This window comes from Mastomys coucha, unplaced genomic scaffold (genome assembly GCF_008632895.1).
Source record: "Mastomys coucha isolate ucsf_1 unplaced genomic scaffold, UCSF_Mcou_1 pScaffold15, whole genome shotgun sequence".
NCBI lineage: Eukaryota > Metazoa > Chordata > Mammalia > Rodentia > Muridae > Mastomys > Mastomys coucha.
Window position 1 is genome coordinate 23,078,285 of NW_022196897.1, and position 15,466 is coordinate 23,093,750.

A 15,466-nucleotide genomic window follows, 5' to 3' on the forward strand; every position below is an offset into this window, starting at 1 on the left:
ATAAGTGCTGGGATTTAAGGCATGTGACACCATACCTGACCTTTTCTTTTTCTTTCTTTTTAAAGATTTCCTAATTATAGGTAGTTCTCACAGTCTTCTCAGTAAAGACGCTATTAAAACTGTGATCAGTTTTTCATCTCTGTGGGGTCATATAGATCCCTATGTGTATGCTGTCTTACTGGATTATTATTTTTTATTTTTACTATGAAAATTTAAAATGATCACAAAACCAGAATAATCCTTTTGGTTCATTGCCTGATTATTCAGTTATTAACATTTTCTCATTTTAGTTTACCTTTTTCTTTGAAATATTTTAAAGAAAAATTCAAATTGGGAGTAGTGGTGCCTGCCTTTAATCCTGCACTCTGTAGGCAAAAACAGGTGGATCTCTGTGAGTTCAAGGCCAGCCTGGTCTACACAGTTCCAGGACAGCAGGACTACATAGTGAGACCCTGTCTCAGAAAAGAAAAGAAAAGCCCACTGTATTCTCACCTACAAATAGTTACTGTGCAGCTTTTACTGAAAAGAACTAAAGTCAAGCCTTCATCTAAGGTATAAACTGAAGTCAGCCTCCAAACCTGGTCCTTTCCGTGGTCTGCCTTAGTTAGAACCAGATCCTACTTGGCCTTCAGGCCTCCTGATAGAGAGTACAACTTTCGTACTCTTGGCTTTCTCAAAAGTCAGTTTGTTAAAATGAACTCATGATAGCATAAGAAAGAGATAGTTCCTATTGTGTGACAAACTTACCCTGGGAAGACAGAACACAGGTCTACTCACTCACCCTAGATAGGGACGCATAGACAGACCAAAGGATGAATGCCACCAAAGTCCAACTTGATGAACCAATGCATTGTATATTGGGGTTACTTACAGGAATATGGGTGAGGGACTGTTTAATAGGGGCAGAAATGACTCAAAGACAGCTGTATTACCAAAGCCCACCCAAGCACAGGTCACAAAAGCTAGGAACATGGAGCACACTGTACAGCCTGTAGACAGCTCTTTCCGGGTGACTCGGGTGGTCTAACCCTCTTCCAGGCAGCAGCTGGTCTGGCCAAAAGAGACATCTTGGCAGCTTAGCTCTGCTCTCTCCCAGAGAGGAACCTAGTGAATCTGGCCAGGTTCAGAGACTTCCTGAAGCTATTTTGAGTTCTTTACCTTCCTGCATAAGAAACTTGCCTGAAAGATGGAGTGTTTCAATCTAGGGAAACTATTAATATAAAATTTGCTAAAAGCCAAAGTCATTTGATCAGTCTTTTAGTAGCTCCCTCATTTCTCTTCACTTATTCTCTGTGTATATTTGGCACAGCCTGAACCACAACCCTAAGTTGTATTGTTTCAGGTCCAACTCCTGTACAGACTTTCCATGTACTGTATCTTGCTTCAAATTATGAAGATAGTAGAACCTATTTTTCTAGCTGATTAGTGAGTTGACTGGCCTTGAGTGAGATCATGTATGGCCAGGATTAGGCAATACAGATGTCCTTTAATTTATGATGGGGTTATGTCCTGACAAACCCACTGCAAGTTGAAAATAACATGTCCCAAATACATTTACTATACCTAACCTGAAGATGACACTGTAGCCTGACTATCTTTAATATGCTTATAATAAATGTGTTTTAAAGGGACTCTGGCCAATGAGAATGTGGGAAACGTAGTCTGGGAGGCTTTGTCCTTCTCTCCCTTTCCCTCTGCCTTGCTAAAAAAAAAACAAAAAAAAAAACAAACCATTAGATTGCATTCCTAGCCACCAAGGTTTATTCCCTCATTTGGTTATTTCCTCCTCCTGAGGCTGACTACAAGGTCCAGAAATCAAAGTATTGAAGTCCAGCAATTAAAAGCCCCCTTTAGGGGCTGGAGAGATGACTAAGTGGTTAAGAGATGACTCCTGTTCTTCCAGGGGTCATGAGTTCAATTTTCCATCAACTACATCGTGGCTCACATATACTGGGATATGATGGCATGCCTTCTGGCATGCAGGCATATACGCAGGTAGAGAATTTATATACATTAGAAAGAAAGAAAAGAAAAGAAAGAAGGAGGAAAGAAAGGAAGAAAAGAAAAAAGGAAGAAAGAAAAAAGGAAGAAAGGAAGAAAGAGGAAGAAAGGAACCCTTAAAAGCCCCCTTTGGATCACCTAATTAACATGCCCAATTAAAATATACTACCACATTGTAGCCCATTCTAAGAAAGACTACGCCTTTTTCTCTACTTAAAACTTATACTTGCAAAGTCATTTGCTGCTATTTTTCTGCCTGTGTCAGAAAGCAGATACTTTAATTTTCTTCCCCCACTTAGTAAAGGCTCTTTGTGAAAACTGGTGTTTGGGTGTAGTTTGTGCCTAATCAGGGCCCAAAAGGGAACCCCCACTGTGTGTGGGAGTCTCCTTCACACTTAGTATAGTGAGGAAAGATTACCTTAACACAAAGCTTATTTAATAATAAAATATTGACTCTCATGTGATTTATGAGAAACATGATGGTATACAAAAACATAAGAAAGCTTGTAAAGAACATGGCATCTCGGTGCACTGTAGAGTGGTTGTTACCCTGATGGTGTGTTTGTCTAGGAGCTGGAGCTTCTTTGTGGTTCTCTCACACCACAAAGTATGGTCTCTTCTGAAAGTTGAAAAACTGTTATGTGGGGGAGGACAATCTGTTGTCCAGAGAAGGCTGTCTCAGGGTAATGGGGAGTCAGTGTACAAATGAGACTTCTAAATGCCATAGACCCTTAAAAATGTATATGCCATTTTAGGTCCTCCATTGTAACTAGCAGTGCTGCACTGGATTTGCAGGCGAGTAACCCTGAGGCTGTTAGGGACAATCAAGGGAATAACATTCATCACTTAGGATCTAGAAACATTTTTCTTTATACTGTGGGGATGTTTTAGCAAATCTTTTTGTTTGTTTGTTTGTTTGAGACAGGGTTTCTCTGTATATACCTGGCTGTCCTGGAACTCACTCTGTAGACCAGGCTGGCCTTGAACTCAGAAATCTGTCTACCTCTGCCTCCCAAGTGCTAGGATTAAAGGCATGTGCCACCACCGCCTGGCTTAGCAATTCTTTGTATTTGAAAGAAGCATCATATGAATTCCATCCTGTAGCCAAGATATGTTTATGCATTTGTTAATAATGAATTCGTTTGCTGGCAGATAATGCATCCTTTCCATTTCACCTCTACACACAGGATGACAACAACCTATTAAAGAAGCAGCTGAAAGAGTTTCAGAATCACCTTAACCATGTAGTTGATGATCTCATTCATCCAAAGGAAGTAGCAGCTCGTGTAGATGAGCTAAGGAAAAGGTTGAAACTAGGAGCTGGGGAAATGAGGTAAGGAGAAGCAGGACCCCGAGTTATCATGAGCCTTCTTCCCTCTTCAGAGCTGTGGCTAGGACCAGCCATGAGCTTGTCCTCCTTGGGCTCTGTAATACTGATTGATGTTTCTGAAAGGCTGTGATGCAAGATTGCTTAATTCTAATAATAATGTTAAGGTATTTAAGAGTCTCTTGAAAGTATATGATCAGAAAGAAGAGCCACATTATGCACTTTGGGCAGAGAACCAGTACAAAGCAGGATAGTGTCAAGTTTGTGGACATTCATCTTTAGCCTGTGTCTTCAGAATGGCACGTGGTTTGATACAATGGCTTACACTGATACCAGTCTCTTCATACAGTACTCTTTCCTCTTAATGTTAGCATGAACATGTTTGTGTCAAATTTATACCTCCTTGTTTTTTTTCTCCACAGAATTCATAGTCCTTCAGATATCTTAGGGAAAAGTCTTGCTGATCTACAGAAACAGTTCAGTGAAATCCTTGCACAATCCCAGTGGGAAAAAGAGGAAGCCCAAGTTAGAGAGAGGAAACTCCATGAAGAAATGGCTCTCCAGCAAGAGAAACTGGCAAATGGTCAAGAGGAGTTCAGACAGGCCTGTGAAAGAGCACTTGAAGCCAGAGTAAGAAAGGGCAGAGATGGCAGAGGGAGGCCTTCAGCAAATGTTTGCAGCATGTAAATCAGCATACCCGTTACACACACACACACACCCCTACATAAGTCTGAAATCTCAGCACTCAGGATATGCAGGTGGGAACATCACAAGTTTAAAGTTAGCTTTGGTTGTATATCAAGAGCTTGTCTCAAAAATCAAAGAAGTTCTTAATTGCATTTCCTCATAGATTAAGTTTGATAAAAGACAACATAATGCAAGAATCCAGCAATTAGAAAATGAAATTCATTATTTGCAAGAGAACCTAAAAAGTATGGAAAAAGTCCAAGGCCTTACAGACCTGCAGCTTCAGGAAGCAGATGAAGAGAAAGAAAGAATTCTGGCCCAACTCCAGGAGTTAGAGAAAAAGGTGAGAAGCCTAGAAAGGTAAGGGATCTGTTTCCCAGGTCCTTCCTGGTGACAGGGTCAGAGGTGGAGCCCACACTCAGCTGTCTGTGTTGCCTGCACAGTGCTGAGCAGGACCTCACAGCTGGGTACTTGTTACTCAGTCATGGACCTGAGACTGTCACTGTAGAATCAAACAAGAGACTTGGAAATGGGAGACTGAGCTTTAGGGTCATTTAGGTGATAGTTAACAAATGATAATAGGATGCCTTACCACTGTAGGAACACTCTGCCCACCTGGGTACATTCATGGGAATTACTTTGACACTTTTCACCTCCCTTTCTAATACCTTGGCCTCTCCAGTGACATTTTCTGCATCTGCCTCCATCCACCCCAGTGTCATCCCCTGAATCACATTTAGAAATTTCACTCCATGCTTCTGAAACCACAGACTGTGGCATCTTGCTCTAATCCCAGCCCCTGTCTTCCTAGCCGCAACACGTGAACACTTTTTTGGCTTCCTTGAGCTTCTGATTCATCTGCCTCTAGCTTTTCAGCCTCTGCTTTCCTTCTTGCCCAGCCTAAAGTCCGTAGCCAATTACTGAGTCTTTTTTCACCCATAAGTAGCATACAGTTCCTTGTCTTTCTCCTGTCTCACTTTCCTGACAAAACTTAGATCCCTACTGTCTTGAGGTCTGCATGCCTTGGGGGAGGTAGAGCATCAGTCTCTAGCATAGTGACGTCACTACAGTCTCACTGTCACATTTCACATGGTGTCAGTCTATGCCAGTAAGCTTGCCCCATCCCACTGTGAAGGAGGCCTCCTTCCTCTCATCTGCCTTCCCTCTCCTCTCCATCTCAGCACGAGTGATCTACACCATAGGAACCTTTAGTCACCAAGTCTTGCTGACTTCCACCACCCTTGTCTAGCCATCCTCCTCCTCCTCCTGGACAACTGCTGTGCCTCCCTAGCTGATTTCCCAATTCTGCACATGATGCTGCACTCAGCCTACCTTTGTAAAATGCGAAGATGGTTGGAGTCAGACTCTCCTTATTTCCTGACCTCTACAATTAAAGACCAAACTTCTTAATCCTAGGACCCTGCATGATTTGTCCATTTCGATACCCTCAAAAATGTCAAGGTCTTCAGTATCACACATCCAGGGCCTGATACAGTTATTTTGAAGGTTGGCCCATCTGTTATGCTACTAAGAAATAAGGTTTGGGAGGTTGTTTGCTTAAGTTTATTTTTTGTGCATTTATTTATTTGTTTGTTTGTTTTTATATGTAGGGGTGTTTTGTTTGTGTCTGTGCTATGTACCACATGTGTTCCTGGTGCCTGCCAAGTCCAGAAGAGGGTGTCAGATTCCCAGGAACTTGAGTTACAGGTTGTGAGCTACCATGTGGGTTCTGGGAATCCAGCTTGGGTCCTCTGGAACAACCTCTGAGCCATCTTTTCAGCCCAATGTTCTTAACTAAGAAAACCATCACTTTAAAGGGTTTATGTGTAGAGAGCTAGAGAGACGACTCAGCTGTTAGGAGTAGTGCTGGCAACCATGAGGACCAGAGTTCCAAGTCTAGCAACCTGCACAGTAAACTGGCATCATGCATACACCTGTAGTCTGAGCTGTGAGGGAAGCGGACACAAGAGGATGCTAGGACTTGCTGGCTCTAGCCCAGCTGAGAAAACACATTCCCAGGAGAACATTTCTCTCTCAAAGAACTCAGTGGGAAATGATAGGGAGGGACATATGATGCCCTCTCCTGCTTCTATATCTGCACACATGTATACTCACACTCAGGTGTGTGCAGGCGCATGTGCACACATACTTTGTTTTTATCTCTGGTAAAGTTAATATTCAGTGAGCATTTATGAAGCACCTGGTATGCATCAGCACTCTTCTTGACATGTGCCTGTAGCAGGGAACAGAGCCTGGCTCTCTTGGAGCTTACATCGTAATTTCCCGCTTTTGAGTGATCTTTTATTTCGTTTATGATTCTTTTATTTTAGAAGAAACGGGAAGATGCCAGATCTCAGGAGCAGTTTCTTGGTTTAGATAAAGAACTGAAGAGTTTGAAAAAAGCTGTGGCTGCTTCTGATAAACTAGCTGCCGCTGAGCTCTCCATTGCCAAAGACCAGCTCAAGTCCCTGCATGGAACTGTTATGAGAATTAATCAGGAACGAGCAGAGGTCAGTACTTAGGCCGCTCAGGATGTGCTCATCAGCACTGTTTCAGAATGAAGAAGCATACATTGCTGATCCTTGGTACAAACCACTGTGACACTGTTTGCTTTCCTGCTTGTTTCTTTGTTTGTTTTTGTTTTTCAAGACAGGGTTTCTCTGTGTAGCCCTGGCTGTCCTGGAACTTACTCTGTAGACCAGGCTGGCCTAGAACTCGCAAAGATATGTCTGCCTCTGCCTCCTGAGGGCTGGGATTAAAAGTATGTACTACCACCACCGATTCTACCTGCTTTTCTTAAGAACCAGTGGTTATATTCCATCATAACCGCCAAGAATTTATTTGGAGCCATCAAATGAATAATGAAGGATAACAGTCTCCTTGGAGAAGTTACTACCAAATGCATGCTGGAATTCCAGTTTGGAAGACTCATCATTCCGTCTCTCGGAACTTCAGATTTTGTTTTCTCCTCTTCCTCCTCTTCGTCCTCTTGTTTTTCTCCTTCTTTTCTTCTTCTTTCCTCCTTTTCTTCCTCCTCATCTTCCTCCTCCTCATCTTCCTCCTCCTCATCTTCTTCTGCTGCTGCTGCTTATTTGCTTGCTTTTTTTTTCTTTTTCTTTTTTTGAGATAGGTTCTCTCTGTGCGGCCTTGACTATCCTGGAACTATGTAGACCAGGCTGGCCTGCAACTGACGGGGATCCACTAGCCTCTGCCTCTCAAGTTCTGGGATTAGGGGTGTGTGACACCATACTCATCTTGAGCCTTAAAATGTTTATTTTGTGTGTATATTGAAATCCTACCTTATAGGCTGTTAGTGCTCTGGTGCAGTAATGATGATGATGCTCAGTAGGACACAGATTTTAATGAGCTTGAGATAGTTGATTATAGTAAGAGAAAACGATGAATGAGAACCCAGAAAGACAGCCATAGGAGGCTAGGATAATGAAGAGGAAGTCCTTATTCCTCTTGCAAAACTCTCCACTTGTCCCAGGGTGGATCAGGCTTTGCACTACATGTGAAGGCGTAAGCCAGGCTGGTTATAGGATGGGGGCAGGGGATCACTCTGAGAGGAAGAAGAACTGGAGATGAGCATTTGTGACAGCAGCGCCCTTCTCACGATCTGTCCATAGGAGCTGCAGGAGGCAGAGAGGTTCAGCAGAGAGGCCATGCAAGCAGCCAAAGACCTGACTAGAGCTGAGGCGGAGATCGAGCTCCTGCAGCACCTTCTCAGGGAGAGAGAGGGCCAGGTGAGTGCTGGTACCCTGAGGTACCCTCTTGCTAGCTCCTTGATTGCTCAAAGCACTGAAGTACACTCAGTAGGCAGCACTTTAGCCTGGCCTGCTCAGTGCCATGAAAATGAAAGGGGTAAGACTGGCCAAAAGTAAATTGAAGAAGATAGTCTTCTTAGTTACAAGGGTAAATGCCCCTGAGTGTGCTCATTGACAATTTGTGTGTATGGTTTTTTGAATAGTTCCGAGATGAGATAGAGAATGCAGATTTCGGTGCTAAAGGAGAAAACTCACAGCTGCTAGAGATTGAGGCACTGAACGAAGCCATGGCAAAGCAAAGGGCTGAGATCACAAGGCTCCGGGATGTATTAAACCTCACGGGGACAGGTAAAGTACTGTTGGGCTTTAATTTGGGATGGTTCTGTAATTACAAAACTCAAGTACCTTCTCCTGCCTTTAGAGAAAAGCGCTTAACTGAAGGAGGTCAATTCCATGCCTGATCTAGAGAGTCATGGCTTTCCTGATAAGTTAAAGAATTTAAAAAGCATTTTAGAGTGTGATATTATTAGGGGATTTGATTTTAGCAAGACAAAGTGTTTATTCATCTGTTAACTTTCTGCAAATTACTTTATAATCGATGGACAGAAAGATGTTCTCTTGGTGTTCAACAAAAAATAATTTAATTACCCAAGGGCAGGCTGAAAGTCAGCTTTGGAGACATGGTAGATTCTGGTGGCTCTCCTGAAGTCTCTTCTGTGTTGGGAGAGAAAAGAAGTCTGTGACTGCATGGCAGCTTCATACAGTGGCTTTCCTTTACAGATAAAAAAGGAGGCATTGAAAATGTTTTAGAGGAAATCGCTGAGCTCCGGCATGCAGTTTCTGCTCAGAATGAGTACATCAGCAACATGGCAGATCCTTTCAAAAGACAAGGCTGTTGGTATTTTATGCCACCACCACCATCATCAAAAGTAGGAATTCTGTGTTGGTAGTATATACTGAGTGTTTTTTTCTCCTTCCCCAAATTTGTTAGCAGGTGCTGAAAACACGTCTGTGCTGAGACATAAGTTTAGGTTCTTCAGTGTTGTGTGTTATTTGAGATGTAAAAACAGAGCTATCCCACAGAAAAGAGTGCTTGCCTTTTTATGGCCAGTGTCGAGAAGAGGATAAAAGGTTAGGTGGACTTAAGCCCAAAGAGCTGACCAAGAATGATTGTACAATTGTGCAGAAGTGTGGATAGGATAATGGGCACCTAGGTTTCATTTCCTTCTTAAAACAACCCTTGGGTGTTCACCAGCCTAGGCCAGTGCTATGCTGTATTAAAGTGCTGTGATGGTGGATATAGCCCTGCACTCAGAGCTCATGGGCCATGTGAGTGTAATTACATGCTGTGACAGCAGGTTTGCCTGGTGTGCTCTAGGTACAAAAAGGTCGGTTTCTGGGATTCTTCTCATGAGCAAGTTCAGGAAGGAAGCTGAATAGATTAGGCTGTGAGGTGAGCAGTGAACAGGCATCCAGCAGGAGTATTAAGAGGGAGGAAACAGCTTGGGTAAAGAGGAAGGTTGGTGTGGCTCTAGCAAGGAACCTTGAGGGTTAGACCTTTGTTGGGAGGGCTGAAGCATGAGCTGAAAGGTAGATTGGGGCTGTCTTAGTTACTTTCTGCCTCTGTGATAAAGCATGACCGACACTGCTCAGAGAAGAAGGTGCTTACTTGGGCTCTGGTTCCAAAGGATGATAGTCTGCTGTGAGGAGGCATGGTGGCAGGGACAGACTGACTGGTGAAAGTACACATCTTGAACCACAGGTACAGAGAGTGCACTGGGAATGGCAAAAGGCTTTGAAGCCCCCAGGCCTACCCCCAGCTAGGTCATACCTCCCCAAGAAGCACCACCAACTAGGGCCCAGGTGTTCAAATACAGGAGCCTATGGAGACATTCTCATTAAACCCACGGGGCCATCCTTTACAAGGGACCATTCTATATTTCATGGGAAATGAGATTACGGTTAATAGAATAAGAGTTCAAAGAATGTTCTAGCTGAGCACGGGATAGCATTACAGCAAGGTGAGCTTTCTGTGCACTATTTCAACATCCACGTGAAAGACAGAAGAAACCAGAAGTAGATGAGTGGAGCTGGAAAGAGGTAATATTAAGGGATGAGCTTGCTACCTGAGCTTGGAAGTGAGGAGTGGATCTAATCAGGACTTATCCAAAGCACAGGGTCTTAATGACACTGTGAGAGTCAGCTGTAGGCCAATAGTAAGGATGCAGCTCAGACACTAGGGTCCCAGGACTCTGACTGTGGTCTCAGCCAGAACCTATGTGCAGAATCCTCCCAGAAATGTGAAGGAAGCCAACACCCTGTAGCCAAGGCTGGAGGTCAAAAACAGAAAGAGACAAAAACTGTCCTCCTATGCTAAGTGTGCACCTGGAGACTAGAAGTATAGACCGGGAAGCCAGGAGGGTAGAGGTAGCACGCTCCCAGAGAGCACTGCTCTCCATTTCCCAGAAGGGATTGGGTTCCTTTACCTCAGCTGCTGGCCCTTGAGGACAAGGCACAAGAGAAACCAGACGGGACACTCAGAGGTCTGATCACTTAGGGAGGATTTACTGCTCTCTTATGGGAAGTTGTGGCATAAAATAAGCTCAGTCAAACAGCCAGATAACATGCCTTTACCACCATAGTACCACAAGGACCTGTGTTCCCAGAAAACAGCCAAAAGAAAGGGCTGGGAAATGGACTATTGCATAACTTCTTGAAGAGAGCCCATCTTTTTTCACAGAGCAGTCTGACAGGACTCCAGCTGCTGCTTCCATAGACCTCGCTGCTCAGCCTTCCTGACGCTGCTGTGATAGATTTAATATGCTGAGCCATATGTATGGACTATAGTTTATACCTGTAATCACTTCTTATTTCTGTCTGTAAGAAATGAGAGTCATGATAAGGAAATAACAAATTCTTTCTTAGTTTTCATGTATCTCACCTTGGCTGTCCACTTTGACATGTCTAAAGGTCAGCCTTTCCATGATGATAGGCAGTGTCTCCTGTCCCTTCAGGTTTCCAGCCATGGTTCTCAGGCTACCAAGGACTCCGGTTTGGGTCTAAAGTACACAGCCTCAACTCCTCTTAGAAAACCACAGCCTGGACAGAAGGAAGAGAAGGACAGCAGTGGACCTCTGCCTGCTTCAGGATACTGGGTCTACTCACCCTTCAGAAGCATGCTGCATAAGTCATTTTCAAAGAGAGGTAGGCCACAGCACATAAGGAAAGCTGCATTTCTCTAACCTGGTTAATAACCTCCTATTGTTCCAAAGTCTTTTCTTACTCTGATATCCTGTGTGATCCTATATTGTTGACTTTACCTATCTTCCCATAGGTTTTCTATCTAAAGCAGCATTTCTCAACCTGTGGGTCACAACTACTTTGGAGTCAAATGACCTTTTCACAGGGGTCACATATCAGATATCCTACATATCAGATCTTTACAATTGGTTACAGTAGCAAAATTACAATTATAAAGTAGCAATGAAAATAATTTAACAGTCGGAGGTTCCCACAACATGAGGAACTGTTCTAATGGGTTACAGCATTAGGAAGGTTAAGCTGCTGATGTAAAGATACCTGTAGCATGCCCACTCTTCGGGGCTCTCTGCCTTCGTTTGTTTTCAGTGCTGTAGGTTGAACACACAGGGCCTAGCACATGCTACCACCGAGTTACAGTCGTACCCCTAAACCTCTACATTTGAAACCAGTTTTCTGAAATCCCAAACCATCCTCATGGTTTAGTAAGACTGCTCATTGCATGGTTCTTCCCTCCACTCTGCTTCCTCCATTCCACCTGAGCAGTATCTTGGCTTATGCTTCTGAGTCATGGGGTATTGTACCATTTATTTTATCTTGGCTTTATATAGTGACTCTGCTAAAATTGTCAGAGCTTAGTCTTCCAACCTCTGCACAAAGAGTAAGATGTGGATATGTCCAAGCTTTTGTATTTCATAGCTCTGTGGTCATAGTCAAATCATTTTGCTGCTCTGAGACTATTGATCTACATGACACAGTAATGCTACATTTTGATGCCTTATTAATTAAGGAAATATTTGCTGGGATAGAGATGTATCTCATTGTTAGTACAACTCCTAGGAGCACAAAAACAAACAAACAGGGACTATTTACTAGAAAGTAAAAACTATTTTTTACTTTAAAGTAAAAAGTAAAGACTATTTACTAGGAAAGTACCTACTGTGTGGTTGATTTACTGTCAGGTTAGCAGACATAGCCCCTGCCTTTAGGGAATAAGAAAGAAGTAAGCTGGGCTGGCGAGATGGCTCAGCGGGTAAGAGCACTGACTGCTCTTCCGAAGGTCGTGAGTTCGGATCCCAGCAACCACATGGTAGCTCACACCACCCGTAATGAGATCTGACGCCCTCTTCTGGTCCGTCTGAAGATAGCTACAGTGTATTTATTACATGGGAGCGAGTGGGGAGTTCAGTTCCCAGCAGCCACATGATGGCTCACGGCCATCTATACAGCTACAGTGTACTCATACACATAAAATAAATTTAAAAAAGAAAAAAGAAAAAAAAGAAGTAAGCTATCAAATTGTTGTGGCAGTAATCCATTTTAAGGTCTGTCTGACCTCATAACATCTCTGTTGATATTTTATATAGTATGAAGCACATATGCAAATGATTACACATTAATAATGGTGACTAAACATGAAATGTTGGCTGCTGAAAACACTTTGTGTGTTGATCTGCTTTTCATACCTACAGTTGACCATTTTTACAGTTGTTTTTACATCTCCAGTGTCTTGATTAAATACTGTTGTTTTTTCCTAAATCTGTTTCCTACTTTCCTGTTTATGTCTTAGAAGATGTGGACAGTGGAGGAGATAGCCAGGAAGAAAGTGGAGTAGATGACCAGGAGGAGCCTCCATTTGTGCCTCCCCCTGGGTACATAATGTATACTGTGCTTCCTGATGGTTCTCCTGTACCCCAGGGAATGGGCCTGTATGCACCTTCACCTCCTTTGTCCAACAACAGCCATCCTCTGACCCCTGGCACCGTGGTTTATGGCCCACCTCCTGCTGGGGCCCCCATCATATATGGACCTCCTCCTGCCAACTTCGCTGTTCCACTTGTCCCCGTGGGTGTGCAGCATTGCAGCATCCCAGAGCACCATAACCTAGTAAGTGGGGACTACAGCTTTATCCATATCGTACCATACATTAGTATTTATATAAAGCTATCACATACTAGCACCCGTAGCTTATGTGAGAAATTACATATGTGAGTATGCCCCACATGTACATGTCCCTATATATGCAAATATGTATAAACAGCATGCAGGAATTATCTCTGGGTTTACTGATGATCATAAATTATTTCATTACTTTTATATGGACATTTGAGTTTACCTAGTACTTTACACTTTTAGGATTTTATTAGTTTTAGTTAAATGTATAAGTGTGTTAAGGAGGGTATGCATGTGAATGTGGTCCCCCCAGGCAGAAGTGAGAGTCACAGCCCTGGAGCTGGAGTTATTGGCAGTTGTTAGAAGCCTGGTATGCATTCTGGGAGAAGAACTTAAGTCCTGTGAAAGAACATCTGTGTGACAGTTTCCTAGGAGACAAACCAAGCACATCTACTCACCCCAGATAGGAGGCTACCACAGACTGAAGTGCAGACACCAACAAAGGCCAACTTAGTGAGTCAGTGAGCTTTATTGGGGTTGCTTCCAGGAATATGGATGAAGGGTCACTTACAGGTATAGAAATAACTCATAGAGCTGCGTCAACAAGGCCAACCCCAGCATAGGTGACAGTTCACGAAATGTGGGAACATGAAACACATTGCACAGTCGGCAGGCCCTTCCAAAGTGACTCCCTTGATCTAAGCCTCATGCAGGCAGTTCATTGGTTTCTGCTTCTTCCAGGCAGCTGGTCTAGTCTCACTGCCTCTTTCCAGCTCTCCGTGTGTTCTGGCAGGGAGGGGCCTAGTGAATCTGGTCAGTTTGAGAGATGCCCTGAAGCTATTTTGAGTTCTTTACCTTCCTGCTTAAGGGGCTTCCTGCAGGATGAAAGTTTCAATCTAGGAGGAAACTGTTATACACAGAACAGTATTACTGAGCTATCTCAGTCTCTATGAATAAGTTTTAAGCAGCATTTTAATATCTGTATACTGTTTCTTTATTTGTAGATGTTTTAGGTAACTATGCATCTGCCTTTTATTCTTTCCTTGGGCTAGATTCCAATCTGATTGTTTTCTAACTTTTTGGTTCTAACACGATAAACTTCATTCTAGCTCCTCTTTTCTGCTCAGAGTTTTTGGAGCCTATGTTCTCCTCCCTCCTCAGCCACTGAGGGAATAACGAGGAAAGGACAGTGTTCAGGCCACATTTGGTCCAGAGGCCCCATGCAGAATTCACTCAGCTTCTCTGAGGCTTTATGGTGTACACTCAGCTTGTGACAGTTCTGTCTGTTAAGCACTTACTGATACTCTGTCAGAATGCTGTTCCTCTCCAGAAGTGTATAACTCAACACCTCTCGTGTTCTCTCCAACCTCCTCACCCCTTTTACCTTCTTGTTTCTTGAGACTGGGTCTCCTTTTTTTTTTTTTTTTCCAAAATGCAGGCAAAATACTTCTTCTTCTGGGACCGATTTAAACAGTTCTCCGATGTCCAGAGTGGAGAGAGAGAGACTTCAGTGTGTCTCTTCTGCTAGGTGCTGAATCTGGAGATGGAGAGGGCTAGTCAATTTCTAATGCATGGTTATACTGATAGAAGAGTTATGTGAGTCTGTCAGATTCATTTATGCCATGTGAGAAAGTTGGCTTGACCCAACTTCTCTTTCCATAATGAAGACTTAGAATCTCCCACTATTTTTCAGGATAACCACTTTAACCAATTAGTTTCAACTTCTGACAGCAAAGCGGGAGAGAGGCCCTCTGGCATCTCTATAATGCATTCACTTTTTGCGTTCAGGAGAATGAAGTGTCTAGACTAGAAGACATAATACAGCACTTAAAATCAAAACAGCGGGAAGAGCGGTGGCTGAAAGCATCCAGGCAGCATTCTGAGAAAGAAGTGAAAGAGCTGCACCATAATATTGATGACCTTTTGCAAGAGAAGAAAGAATTAGAACTCGAAGTAGAAGAATTACATAGAACCATTGAGAAACATCAACAACGAAAGTAAGCATTCACTACTACTGTATTTTTATAATTCAAAAGGTAGAATATCAGCGCTGAAGGACATTCTCAGTCAGCACTGCCTTGCAAAACATTCTCTCATTTTAGAAATGTCCTAGATCATAACTGAAAAATAATATGTTGGTGGAGCTCTTTAAATGTGGCAATAGGGACCGAGAAACAGAATTTGCTTCCAGTTAACTTACTGCCCACATTATAAATCCCATTTAGGACAGCACACCTCTAAGGCCACCTGGTTAATAATCCAAATCAGCTCTTTCCTTTCTAGCCATCACAGCAAAGTAGACAACAGGAATTTCAACCCTCGTTCTCCAAGGCATCAGTTTGATTTCCTTGTCCTTCTGACTTTGTATACAAAAAAGCTAACTGACCCCTTTCTGTTATTTCTATGCTGTGACCTTTAATTAGGGGAATCCTCGACCACCATAGGAGGTTCCATACTTGCCACCGTGTCTAGAATCTTTCTCTCCAGTCTGTCAAGAAAATGCTGTGCGAAAAAAACCAAAAAAAAAAAAAAA

The 15,466-nt window shown here is 43.0% G+C and overlaps 1 protein-coding gene across 8 annotated transcripts in view; it reads left to right on the forward strand.

The window, feature by feature from the left end:
* Positions 1-15,466, forward strand: part of Cntrl (centriolin) — a 75,147-nt gene that overhangs the window by 36,026 nt on the left and 23,655 nt on the right. For 4 of the 8 annotated variants that reach the window (XM_031369973.1, XM_031369976.1, XM_031369978.1 and 1 more), the window contains 10 exons: positions 3,189-3,334; positions 3,751-3,958; positions 4,179-4,358; positions 6,346-6,525; positions 7,645-7,761; positions 7,986-8,130; positions 8,563-8,711; positions 10,797-10,986; positions 12,611-12,927; positions 14,722-14,930. In XM_031369973.1, the coding sequence (XP_031225833.1) occupies positions 3,189-3,334; positions 3,751-3,958; positions 4,179-4,358; positions 6,346-6,525; positions 7,645-7,761; positions 7,986-8,130; positions 8,563-8,711; positions 10,797-10,986; positions 12,611-12,927; positions 14,722-14,930 (1,841 nt within the window). Of the gene's footprint in view, positions 1-3,188; positions 3,335-3,750; positions 3,959-4,178; positions 4,359-6,345; positions 6,790-7,644; positions 7,762-7,985; positions 8,131-8,562; positions 8,712-10,796; positions 10,987-12,610; positions 12,928-14,721; positions 14,931-15,466 lie in introns of those variants that run through there. The other 4 variants (XM_031369979.1, XM_031369974.1, XM_031369975.1 and 1 more) reach the window with 3 other exon arrangements.